This window comes from Miscanthus floridulus, chromosome 13 (assembly GCF_019320115.1).
Source record: "Miscanthus floridulus cultivar M001 chromosome 13, ASM1932011v1, whole genome shotgun sequence".
Taxonomy (NCBI): Eukaryota; Viridiplantae; Streptophyta; class Magnoliopsida; order Poales; family Poaceae; genus Miscanthus; species Miscanthus floridulus.
Window position 1 is genome coordinate 6,774,271 of NC_089592.1, and position 13,124 is coordinate 6,787,394.

Genomic DNA, 13,124 nt, shown 5'->3' on the forward strand with positions numbered 1-13,124 from the left:
AGCTTGGGTCGGCACTTTTGACTGTAGGGAGTTCCGACTCACGTCAGGACTTCCGACATCTACAGTCACCGCGTAGGTTGTGACTGGGAGTTAGCACTTCTGGCAAGAGTCATGACTTCCGACTGTCGGGAGTTCCGGCTTACGTCGGGACTTCCGACACCGACAGTCACAGAAAATTATTCTTTGTGCTCGTGAAGTGCTAGAGTGTCTCTCTTTTAATTTTATTATTATGCTTGAGCACTCTATCTTTCTCAGACCACCTAAATATGCATCCCTCTTAATAGTATGGCATACCTATTAACTCAAGATCAAAAGAAAAACAAAATTAAACCTTTTGAGTTGATCTTCTTTAAATTGATGCCGTGTCTTTCAATCTTCATCAAGTGAGGGTGCCAACATGTCAATATTGATCTTGTCACTTGAGCATAGCCATCTTGAGACGTGACTTGATTCCATTCATCAAATATGAATAACTCCAAATGCATCAAGTCACTTTAATCAACTTGTCCAATATAGATTTGATCCTTCACATCAATATGACCATCTTAGCTTGATTAGTACCTCAACTAAATGCAAGTACTTTCTTCTTCAGCCTAGCTAGGTTCTTTGGCCACCAAGCCATCGCTTGCCCTTCACCCTTGCTTAGTACCTCGAAGCCTTTCCTTGCTATCTTCACCATCTCAAGCCATTAAGTCACATCTTGTGTTGAATCATCCATTCATATGTATTGTTATCTTTTTCATTTCAATTTAGCAAGCTTCAAATATGAGACCATTCCATATGCAATCCCTTATGTCTCATTAACTAATACTCACAAGCTTGCTTTCACATAGTACATGGAAATCCCACAATAAACAAGCATTTGCATGAATTCCATTTGCATTGTTGTCTTGTGCTTGAACTAGATTGTTTATACAACAACACATCATTTTGGCTTTAATTAAGTACCTATGAGATAACCTATTACCTGTCCACACTTAGCAAATGGGTTAGTTCTTTAATCACATTGTCATTCAATCATCCAAAACCCACTAAAGGGCTAGATGCACTTTCAACCGGTCAAGGCTCTGAGGCGACGCCGCACCTTTCCATGGCATCGTGCCCGGGAAACGCACGCGACCCCTCAGGCGCATCGACCTTCCTATTTGCTTCGGCACCCCCTCCAACTACCGCAAGGAGGTCCTTACCTTCGAGGTGGTCGGGTTCAGGGGGACCTACCACGCTATCCTAGGGTGGCCGTGCTACGCCAAGTTCATGGTAGTCCCCAACTACATCTACCTCAAGCTCAAGATGCCGGGTACCAACGGTGTCATCACAATTGAGTCCACGTATGAACATGCATACGACTGCGACGTCGAGTGCATCGAGTACGCTGAGGCTCTCGTGGAGGCCGAGACCCTCATCGCCAACCTCGACCAACTCGATGGTGAGGCGCCTGACTCCCAGCGTCGTGTAGGGGCGTTCAAACCTGCGGAGGCCATCAAGCTTGTCCTGGTCGACCCCGCCTGTCCCAACGACTGAGCGCTGAGGATCAGCGCCACCCTCGACATCAAATAGGAAGCCATGCTCATTGACTTCCTCCGTGCGAATGCCGACATATTCGCATGGAGTCCCTCAGACATGTCGAACATACCAAGGGAGGTCGTCGAGCATGCCTTGGAAATCCGGGCTGGCTCTAGACCAGCGAAGCAACGCTTGCGCCGATTCGACGAGGAGAAGCGTAGGGCCATTGGCGAGGAAGTGCAGAAACTCTTGGAGACCGGGTTCATCAAGGAAGTGTTCCACCTGGAGTGGTTGGCTAACCCCATGTTAGTTAGGAAGAAAAATGGGAAATGGAGGATGTGCGTAGACTACACCGGTTTGAATAAAGCCTGTCCAAAAGTCCCCTTCCCATTACCTCGAATCGATCAGATCGTTGACTCCACTACGGGGTGTGAGACCCTGTCTTTCCTCGATGCATACTCTGGTTACCATCAAATCAAGATGAAAAACTCCGACCAATTTGCGACTTCTTTCATCACCCCATTCGGCATGTACTGCTACGTGACTATGCCTTTCGGCCTCAGAAATGCAGGGGCCACGTACCAGCGGTGCATGACCCAGGTCTTTGGTGACCACATTGGGCAAACCGTTGAGGCCTATGTGGATGACATCGTGGTCAAGACTAGAAGGGCCGAGGATCTCATCAATGACTTGAAGATAGCCTTCAAATGCCTTAGAGAGAAGGGCATCAAGCTCAATCCCGAGAAGTGTGTGTTCGGGGTCCCCCGAGGCATGCTCTTGGGATTCATAGTCTCGGAATGCGGCATCGAAGCCAACCCAGAGAAGGTCTCGGCCGTAACCAGCATGGGACCAATCAGAGACCTCAAAGGAGTGCAGAGGGTCATGGGATGCCTTGCGGCCTTGAGCCGCTTCATCTCGCGCCTTGGTGAAAAAGGCTTGCCTCTGTACCGACTCTTGAGAAAATCCAAGCGCTTTTCTTGGACCCCCGAGGCCGAAGAAGCCCTCGCCAGGCTCAAAGCACTGCTCACCAATCCTCTCGTCCTGGTACCACCGGCCAGAGACGAGGCCCTCTTACTCTACGTCGCCGCAATGACCCAAGTGGCCAGTGCTGCCGTAGTAGTAGAGAGGCAGGAAGAGGGGCATGCTCTACCCACCCAACGACTTGTTTACTTCATCAGCGAAGTGCTCTCTGAGACCAAAACACGCTACCCCCACATCTAGAAGTTGATCTACATCGTAGTCTTGGCGCAACGCAAGCTGCGTCACCACTTCGAATCTCACCCAATAACCATGGTGTCATCTTTCCCCCTGGGAGAGATAATCCATAACCGGGAGGCTTCGGGTAGGATAGCCAAGTGGGCCATCAAACTCATGGGGGAAGCCCTGACCTTTGCGCCTCAGAAAGCAATAAAGTCTCAGGTCTTGGTCGATTTTGTGGCCGAATGGACCGACACCCAATTGCCACCTGCTCAAGTGCAGACAGAATGCTAGACCATGTACTTCGACGGGTCTCTGACAAAGACCGGGGCAGGCGTGGGTCTGCTCTTCATCTCGCCCCTCGGAGTACACATACGCTACATGGTGTGGCTCCACTTCACCACCTCCAACAATGCGGCCGAGTACAAAGCCCTCATCAACGGCTTGCAGGTCGCCAATGAACTTGGGGTATGGCGTCTCGACGTCCGGGGCGACTTGCAGCTTGTCATTGATCAAGTCATGAAGGAGTCAAACTGCCTCGACCCCAAAATGGAGGCGTACTACAAGTTGGTACATCGCCTAGAAGACAAGTTCGACGGTCTCAAACTAAACCACATCGCGCGGAAGTACAACGAGGCCGCCGACGAACTGGCAAAGATGGCCTCGGCACGAGCTTCGGTCCCCCCAAATGTCTTTGCCAGGGACCTCCACAAACCTTCCATTGACTACACCTTGGTAGCAGAGGAGGGCCTACCTGTTGAACCCACGACGGGGCTCAGCGCCCCCTCTGCTGCCGAGACTCTCTTGACCAAGCCTAAGGTCATGGAAGTCAACACCGAGCCTCCCCAAACCGACCAGGACACGGACTGGCGAGTCCCATTCCTTGATTGGCTTGATCAGGGGGAGTTTCCTAGTGACAGGATCGAAGCCTGATGGCTTGCGTGGTGAGCCAAGACTTACGTCCTATGCAATGACGAATTGTACAGGTGAAGTCCCTCCGGTGTCCTCCAACGATGCATCACCGCCGAGGCAGGCAGAGCCCTGCTTTAGGACTTGCCACCATGCGGCACCTTGGACGCTCGTAGGAAACGCTTTCCGCCAAGGGTTCTACTGGTCGACGGCGGTTGCCGACGCCACCAAGCTAGTACGCTCCTGCGAAGGATGCCAATACTATGCTCGGCGGACACATCTCCCGGCCCTGGCCCTGCAAACCATCCCCATCACATGGCCGTTCGCCGTGTGGGGGCTCGACATGGTCGGGCCTCTGCAAAAGGCCCCCGGGGGCTACACCCATCTACTAGTAGCAATCGACAAGTTCTCCAAAGGGATCGAGGCTCGTCCTATCAATCGAATCAAATCCGAGCAAGCAGTGATATTCTTCACTGACATTATCCATAGGTTCGGGGTCCCTAACACCATCATCACCGACAATGGGACACAGTTCACCGGCAAAAAATTCTTGACGTTCTGCGACAACCACCATATCCGTGTGGCCTGGTCGGCCATAGGACACCCAAGGACCAATGGCCAAGTAGAACGTGCCAATGGCATGATCCTACAAGGCCTCAAGCCAAGAATTTACAACCGGTTGAAGAAGTTTGGCAAGAAATGGCTCGTCGAACTCCCATCGGTCATCTGGAGCCTGAGGAACACTCCAAGCCAAGCCATGGGGTTCACGCCTTTCTTCTTGGTCTATGGGGCCAAGGCCATCCTCCCCACTGACTTAGAATATGGTTCCCCAAGGTTGCAGGCCTATAACAAACACAGCAACCGCACCACCTGAGAGAACGCCCTCGACCAACTTGAGGAAGCCCAAGATGTCGCGCTGCTGCACTCGGCTAAATACCAGCAAACCCTACGACGCTATTAGGCCCGGCGCATCCAAAGCCAAGACTTGAAGGTAGGTGACCTAGTGTTGAGGCTGGCGTAGAGCAACAAGGGTCGCCACAAGCTGACCCCGCCATGGGAAGGACCGTACATCATCGCCCAAGTGCTGAAGCCTAGGACCTACAAGCTAGCCAACGAGATGGGCCAAATCTTCACCAATGCTTGGAATATAGAATAGCTACATCGCTTTTACCCTTAAAATTCCAAGCATTGTATATATGTTGTTTCTCGGAATACAATTGAAAAGCGTTCTTTAGTTGTTCTAATTTTTCGAGAAACCCCCCCTCCCGTGAACCCATCATGGGTCTCAGCAATACGATGACACTGTAAGGGAAACTCGGCTCTGCCTTCGCAGAACCGAATCTCCCTCGGGGGCTAGATGGGGGATTCCCCCTAAGTCCCACGCACCATTTTTTAGTCGTTTTTCGACAAAATTCCTACACCAAACCCTCTAGCATGCTCTGACGAATCTGTTGTAGAAAACCCAAGGACCAAAAGCCCGTCTTAGGGCTAGAAGGCCGGTAGAGTCATGAGACGGCCTAAGCCTCCGGGCTACGGCGCTCCCTCACCACCTTTTGCCCAAGGGACGGCTTAGGCTCCAAGGAGGTTTTTTGCAAAGAAATCAGATCAGAGACAACAAGAGGGCAGAGGCTCGGAAACACAAGACAAACGATTAAAGAAACACGAGTACTTTAAAAGAAAGGCCTCGACGACCACAAGCGTTACGATACAAAGTTAATTCCTACTCTATTTACATGGCCGCTTGGGCCCAGGTCAAGGCTCAGGACTTCCGGCATTGGCAGACGGCGAGGGAGGGACCACCTCCTCTTTAAACAACATTGCTAGCGCCGTGCCAGGGCCTTCCGCCACCTCCAACAGCTTCGTCACCACCTCATCGGCCTCATCGTCATCGTCGAGCAAGACGTAGCCATCGCTAATGGCTTGGAGGTCAACACCGACGTAGTGCAAGGCGATGACGGCCAGTGCGCGCTTGATGCCCATATGCAGCGCTCCTCGGAGCCGCTCACGCACTTGACCGCTCAGAGCAATCAGACGGCTCCCAAGGGAGCTGCCTGACTGAACCCCCTCGACCACCAGGGCCTCACAAGCGGCACAGGCGGCACCCTTCAACATGTCGTGCTCCTTGATCTCAGTCTCGAGCACCGTCTGCATCGTGACAGAAGCCTCGGCTACCCGGATGACCTCCGCCTCCGACTCTGCACCACAGAAAATGGAATGGGGTTGAGCGAGGGGAAAACAAGCTAAATAGGGATGGAAGCCTAAGGAACTCACCCTTGGCCTTAAGCTCCTAGTGTTGGGCCTTGACCTGAAAGGCCTCGGCTTTCTCCTTCAGGCACTGAGCCTCGACTCTAGAAGCCTCAGCCACCCTGGAAGCTTCACTCCCTAGCTCTACGTCACACCAGGAAGTTAGGGAGCGAACATAAGGAAAATAAAATAAAACAAGGGGACTAGGACTCACCCTCGGCCTTTCCCCTCCAAACCACAGCCTCAGTTCGTGAGGCCTCAGCCGCTGCAAGGACCTCATCCAAAGCGCCTTTTGTCAGCTAGTGCGCACTCTGTTCCGCTCCTAGCTGCCCAGCAAGAGCCTTGCCCGAGGCTATGGCTTCTTTGGCTCGAGACCTGAATGCATCCCGATCATTGGCCACGCGGGTGAGCTCCTCCTCCAACTTCTTGACCTGCGCCGCCCGAGGGGTGAGCTGCTCCTGAGCCGTGGCTGCCTCAACCTTCGCATCGGCACAACAAAGACGGAGGTCCTCCACCTCTGTGCTCCGCGCCGATAGGAGCTCGTTGGCACCTGCAAGAAGGCCTTTCTGCCGCTGAAGCTGGTCCCAGACGTCCCTCTCCCATCAGAGAAAGACCGACCTCCCAAGGGACCGGGTCTCGAGCTCCTGGGGAAAATAGAACAGGGGTCAATCCCTACAAAGAAAACTCGAAAAAAGACCACCGCATGGGAAAAGAAAGCACAAACCTGGGCGACTCCGGGCAAATCATTGGCCACCACGGACAGCGCCGTCCGTAGAGACCGCTCCGCCAGCTGGCGGTACTGCTCGAACATGTCCCAGCGACCACCCTCGGTCGTGTCCTCAAGGGCAAACATAGGCTCTGCCTCAGGATCATCCCGGCTTTGCCACAGGACACGCGGGTGGTTCCACCTGCGGGGCTCGGGTCGCACCCGCATGAGGGCCAAGCTTCCCTCACCTGGGGTTGCAACCGGTTGTTCCACGACACCGGCCACCTCGGCGCCAGCCATCTCCTGCACCCGGGAAGTATCATCGGAGGAGATCGGAAGAACTTCCACCTCCCGAGCGCTATCCCGCAACGGTGGCGGGCCTTGAACCAAGGGTGCCACCAAGGCCTCCGCAACCCTCGTCTCCGCTTCCTAGGCCGATAGCCTCGCCGCAATCACATCAGCCTCGGTGGTCTCGGGGGCTCCGGCCTCCGCCACCATGGCCTCGATGGTCCCGGGGCCTCCGGCCTCTGCCATCGTGGCCTCCGCGGTCCCGGGGGCTCCGGCTTCCACTACCGTGGCCTCGGCGGTCGCGGGGGCTCCGACTCCTGCCGCAGCGACATCGATGGTCCTAGGCGCCGCGGCCTCTGTCGCCCTGGCCTATGAAACCCCGGGGACCTTGGTCCCGGTGGTCTCGGCGGCCAAGGGAACCTCGGCCGCATTTGACCCGCGGGCCTCGCCATCGTGGGACGGAGGCGCGCCCTCCCCCGCCTGTGTCAGGGCCACCTCGGCAGCCCCTCCTTGGGCGGCCGGCTCCTTCGGGTCGGCCCTCACCGACACCACGCCACGCTATAGGGTAGCTTGCGCCTCCGCCACCCAATGGGCGGTGGAACCGGGGTTAACCTTGAGCGCTTTAAGGGGCGCCAAGGTAGGCACCTCCGCAGGTCGCTTCCGGCTAAGGACAAAACGTTCACAGGGTCAGCACAAGACAAAAGAATGAATGGAAAGCACTGCGACCCCACCAAAAATACACCTACCTCGAGCGGGGCGGCAACCGCTTCGGCACGGTGACCCTTGTCCGCAAAGGCGGTGGCGGCGGTAGAGGCACGGCCTCCATGTTCATCGGCTCCGGTTGGTCCTCAACGGACCCCGGCGCCCCCTCGGTCCTCTACGGGAGCAGTTACATCGCCTCCGCCGCCACCTGCTCCACTGCTACCACTAAGCCCATCGGCCTGACGGCACGTTTGCCCAACGCCCGCGCCTCGGGCGTGTTGGCCTCAGCCCCGGAGCGGGCAATTGCCGACCCCGGGTCTGCTCCTCCTCCTGGGAGCGCCGGGCTACTGGCCGACGCCCCGGGCATCGTCTCCCCTACATCAGGGAGATGGTCTAGGGGACCCCGCCCCATCTCGCCCTCATCATCCCCATTCGAGGCCTCCGTCGATAGCGACGGCGACGGGGATTCCTCCAACGGGAGGCCATCCTTCCTTTGCTGATAGCGACGGCGATGTCTTCTTCATGCACTTCACCGCCTTGGCGTCCTTTCGCTTTTTCTACGCCTCGGCGTGCGCTTGGTTGATCACCCGCCGCCTTGTGTCCTCGGGAACGGGTGATGGAGAGGCACGCACGTCCCTCATCCCCTGTAGGAATGGCGAATGCACATAAGGGAATGAGAAGTAAGGAGAAATGGAGGAGGCTCGGGGGCTATAGTGGCGCACAACTTACCAGCGAGAGGAACCCCCGTGACAGGCGCATCGCGATGGGGGTCAGGTTGCCACCCCTCAGCTTCACCTCCACCGTCTCCCCCACCCGACGAAGAATTTCCTCATCGGAAAGGGCGGAGGAGGACATCCGGATGCCCTCATTGGGCTCACCCGGCCTCATCTCGAACAGGCGCTGCCGCTGAGCCATCAGTGGTAGCACCCTCCGGCGGTGGAAGGCAACCACGACCACAGCCACGGTAAGGCCATGGCCCCATAGCCTCTCCAGCCCCTCCAGAAGCAGCTACAGCTTGGGCTAATCCTCCCTCAGGACACCATACTTCCACCTCTTTGGGCAGCTCCCCACAATCCGCCCAGTGTAGGGGGGAAGTCCTCCGTCGTCATTGCGAAGATAGAACTAGCTCGTGTACCATCGACGATTGGATAACGCGAGCTGGGCCGGGATGTAGAGGTGCTGGCGGTCCTAGCGCACTTGGAGAGTGCAGCCACCGGCCCTCGTCGCTTTCCTCATGCCCGACGTGCCCGTCGGCTTAGTGGTATGCCCCGCCCGGAAGAGATGGAGCCACAACTCCTAATGGGGGCAATCCCCAAGTACCCCTCGCAGACAGCGACGAAGATGGCCGCCTGTGCGATGGAGTTGGGGTTGAAGTTGTGGAGCTCCATGCCATAGTAGTGCAGGAGCGCCCACATGAACCGATCCGCTGGGACGCCGAGGCCGTGCTCGTGAAAGGAGACGAAGCTCATGACATAACCATCGTGAGGCCTCGGCTCCGACTCGCCCGACGGAGCGATCCACTCCGGCCTGTTGGGGTTCATCACCGGACGAAGGAGCCTGCCATCAACGAGCGACTGAAGCATCTCCACGGTGACGTCGGATGGATCCCAAGGGTCCGCCTTGATGACAACGATGTCACCGGCCATAAGTGCGGTGGAGGGCTTAGATGCGGTGGTGACTTTGTCTCTCTCTCTCTCTCCCTCTCTCTCTCTAGCTTGCCCTTCTCCCTTCTTCTTCCCAGTGCCTGCTGCTCTAGCGATGGCTCGATAGAGGCAGAACTAACGTAGGCAAGGTAAGGTGAGGAGGGGCGGGGCTCATTGCATATTTATGCAGGGTAAAGGCGAAATGGACGGGTGATGAAATCGGGAAGTTTCCCCCGGAATCCGGTGCGGTTAACCCCGATCCGATTTTACCACCCACGTGCCCACATTTTTCTCATTAATTGCGGGAACAGTTACGTCCCATCCACCATGTCGCGCCAGACCACTGTGGTAGCAGGCGTCGTTCCTCCTCCCCAGAAAACCGCCTCAAAAGGCGCGCCAGCTGTTGTCGAGCCAATGAGGAAGATATTCCCCCCCCCTGCCCCATTCCTTTCAGATGAAGGAACCGAGCTCTGAGCCTATTACGGTCCAAGGGTTCGAAGGCTAGGCCCCTAGGGGTTTTGACAGCCGCCCCAGGACAACAGAGTCAGGGATGGCCACGGGCGAGCCCACACAGGGCCGAGGCCCAAGCAAGTGAAACACTTGGGACGCTCTAAGTCATGTCCGAGCCCGGCAGGGAGGTCTTCGAATGGGATCCCACTGTAGGGAGGCACCGAGCCACCGAGGCCCAGTGAACAGCCTCGGCACCCACTAGAGGAACCCTCCGGTACTCTTGGAGTACGTCTCTAGACCGCTAGCCGTCCCCTAGTGAACGGGGCATGGGCCTCCACTCGGACTTACCCGATAACAGCTCACTGGAAGTGCCAACGCTCGTGCCCACTGAGGGTAGCCTGGCACATTCCACCCCTCCTTCCGAGCGAAAAGGAATTGTGAGGGTCGTACAAAAAGCCAGGGGAACCCCTGACGGACCACTTGCTCCGTGCAGAGGCTAGGGGGCTCTTCCTGCAACCTTGCCGAGACCTAGCGACCCTGGCTCGCACTCGAGGGGGCTCGACAAAACAACCCCTCCTTCCGAGTGAAAAGGAAGCACGAGGGTCATACAAAAAGCCAGGGGAGCTCCTGACGGCCCTCTCGCTCTGTGCAGAGGCTAGGGAGCCCTTCCTACAGATATGCTGAGACCCTACGACCCAGGCTCGCACCCAAAGGGGCCTCAGCAAACAAACCATCATGCGCGAGGGGCATACAAAAAGCTAGGGGAACTCCCGACGGCCCTCTCGCTCCGTGCAGAGGCTAGGGGGCTCCTCCTGCAACCTTGCCGAGACCCAGTGGCTCCGACTCGCACCCAAATGGGCTCGGCAAATAACCCCTTCGTCCGAACAAAAAGGATATGTGAGGGTCGAACAAAAAAGCCAGGGGACCCCTAACCGCCCTCTCGCTCCGGCCGGAGGCTCGGGGGCTCCTCCTGCACCCAAGACAAAGACAAACGACCTAAGCCCGCGCTAGAAGTTTCGTTACAAATACGATAAAGGGCACCGAGCCTGTTACGGTCCAGGGGTTCGAAGGCTGGGCCCCCTGAGGTTTCGACAGCCGCCCTAGGGCAACAGAGTCAGGGACGACTATGGGCGAGCCCATGAATGGCCGAGGCCCAAGCAAACAATCGTTCGGGGCGTCCTAAATCGTGTCCGAGACCGGCAGGGAGGTCTCCGAATGGGATCCCACCGTAGGGAGGCACCGAGCCACCGGGGCCCAGCGAACGGCCTCGGCACCCACTAGAGAAACCCTCCGGTACCCTTGGAGTGCGTCTCCAGACCACTAGCTGTCCCATAGCGAACGGGGCGCAGGCCTCCACTCGGACTTACCTGATAACAGCTCACCAGAAGTGCCACCGCTCGTGCCCACTGAGGGTAGCCTGGCACATTCCATCCCTCCTTCCGAGCGAAAAGGAAACATGAAGGCCGCACAAAAAATCAGGGGCACCCCTGACCGCCCTCTTGCTTCGTGCAGAGGCTCGGGAGCTCTCCCTGCGACCTTACCGAAACCCCGCAACCCGAACTCAAACTTGTGGGCTCGACAAATACGATAAAAACTCCTCACTCAAAACACGAAAAAGCCCCTAGAGGAGTGACTCCACTCCTCCAGGGCCTCGGGGGCTACACCCGGCGGGTGCGCTCGCGCGCACCCACCGAAACCTCAAGAAGCAAAACACAATCCCTACAGGAGCGGCTGCAAGCCAAGTCTCGACAAACCCTCAGGGAGAGTGCACGCACTCCCCCTGAGGCTCGGGGGCTACTGTCGGGTACCATAGAACGGGGTACCCCGAGCGTACACCAAAAGAGTCACTTAAATCCCATCAACAACGAAGCCAGAAGGTAAGCCATGGGTTCACCACTAGCCCCGACCAAGCCCACCGGCTCTCTGCCTTGCCTGAGGCCTCGCACGGGAGGTCTCGACGCCCTGACAAAATCTCCGCCTCGCGTGAGGCCTCTCGCGAAAGGCCTTGGCAAGGAGCCCAATCTCCGTCTCGCCCGAGGCCCCGTGCGTACAGCCTCGAATCAGACAACTATTCCCCGTATCGCTCGAGGCTGGCTTGTCAATAACCCGTCGCTCCCGCCTCGACCAGTCTTCCCGACAGCATGTCACGTCCTATTAATGAGTCAACCACTCCCGCAATCTCAGCTAGACGATGGCTCAACACCACGGAGTGGCCGACGGGACAAGAAGTCGCATCAGCGCCATACCGGCTGAGACAGGGCACGGCGGGGATTACCGGCCACTGTATTCTGGCGCTGTGCCCACGATCAGCGCCCGCACTACACTGTGCCCCGCGATCCCTGCCCCGAAGACAACGCGGCATGGGAAGCCTGGCCCGGGTCATCACCGCCTCCGAACCAGCGTACCAGAACGACCGCTCCCTCCGAGCCTCGGCACCCTACGTCAGGGCCTCGGCCATCTCGAGATTCACGTCTGCCGAGACCCCCACCATGGTTCGGCCTCGGCGCCAACCAAGCCCCGGCCTCACGCGCAGTCAACCCACAGCGACCGCACGCTGACCGTCGCGCCCGCTTCGAGGCAGCCCTGGAGCTTCCATGATGCACAGGATCGGATGTGACCAGCACGTCGCCCCAGCGCTTCAAGGACAGACCACTCTGACGACCACGCCGCTACAGGAACATGCTACAGGGCTCAGACACGCCGCCTCCGTTCGCACGACGCCGTATAGTTAGCACATGTACTACCCTTGTCCTCCCTTCAAACTATAAAAGGAAAGGACTTGGGCCATTTCTAGAGGGGAGACAGGCACTCACGAAGAACAACACCCTGTAACACGCACACTTCCCTGCCGCCTGAGAGCAACGTCTCAAGCAGCCCACATCACTCCCCGCCGAGACCTGGGACTAGCTCCCTCTCTCACCTAGCTTGTAACCCCCTACTACAAGCACTTCGGTGCAAGGAATACAAGATCGATCTCTCAGACTGGACGCAGGGCACCAATTGCCTGAACCAGTATAAGCCTTGTGTCTCTTTGCATCACCATCTGGGATTGGGAACACGCAGCATAAATTCACTAGTTGATTGAGGATCCCCGGTCCAAAACACCAACAGGTAGCACTGCTGTTATTATAAGAGATTGGACAAGGGGAGCGATAGCAGCTTCACATACTTTTCTCCCCTATCTAGTGGATGCGCCCATGGCGAAAGCTTTTGCATTGAAGGAAGGGTTTATTGCTAACACAACATGCTGGTTGCAATCGACTGATTGTCCAGTCTGACTGCATGGAAGTGGTGGAAACAATGGCAAACGAAGGATTCTCGGCAAATTCAGCAGCTGCTATGTATGATGAATGTAATATTATTTGTAGTGGGTTTCAGATGATCTCCATCGAACATTGCAGCAGAGAAGCGAACAAGACAACGTACGGGCTAGCTAGGCGAGGCATGTAGACGAAACTTAATTGTGATTGGGATGATGAGCC

At 56.7% G+C, this 13,124-nt stretch overlaps 1 protein-coding gene across 1 annotated transcript; it reads left to right on the plus strand.

Annotated features, from left to right (window-relative positions):
- Positions 1-7,055: 7,055 nt before the first annotated feature.
- Positions 7,056-8,049, plus strand: LOC136499346 (uncharacterized). The gene is made up of 2 exons (XM_066495035.1): positions 7,056-7,453; positions 7,533-8,049. The coding sequence occupies exons 1-2, from the start codon at positions 7,056-7,058 to the stop codon at positions 8,047-8,049; spliced, it is 915 nt and encodes a 304-aa protein (XP_066351132.1).
- The last annotated feature ends 5,075 nt before the right edge of the window (positions 8,050-13,124 follow it).

Excerpts from the sequence above, each read along its gene's own strand:
- LOC136499346 (XM_066495035.1), top strand. The coding sequence starts at position 7,056 with ATGGCCTCGATGGTCCCGGGGCCTCCGGCCTCTGCCATCGTGGCCTCC. Across the intron at positions 7,454-7,532 it reads CAATGGGCGGTGGAACCGGG|GGTCAGCACAAGACAAAAGA; the intron begins GTTAACCTTGAG and ends AAACGTTCACAG.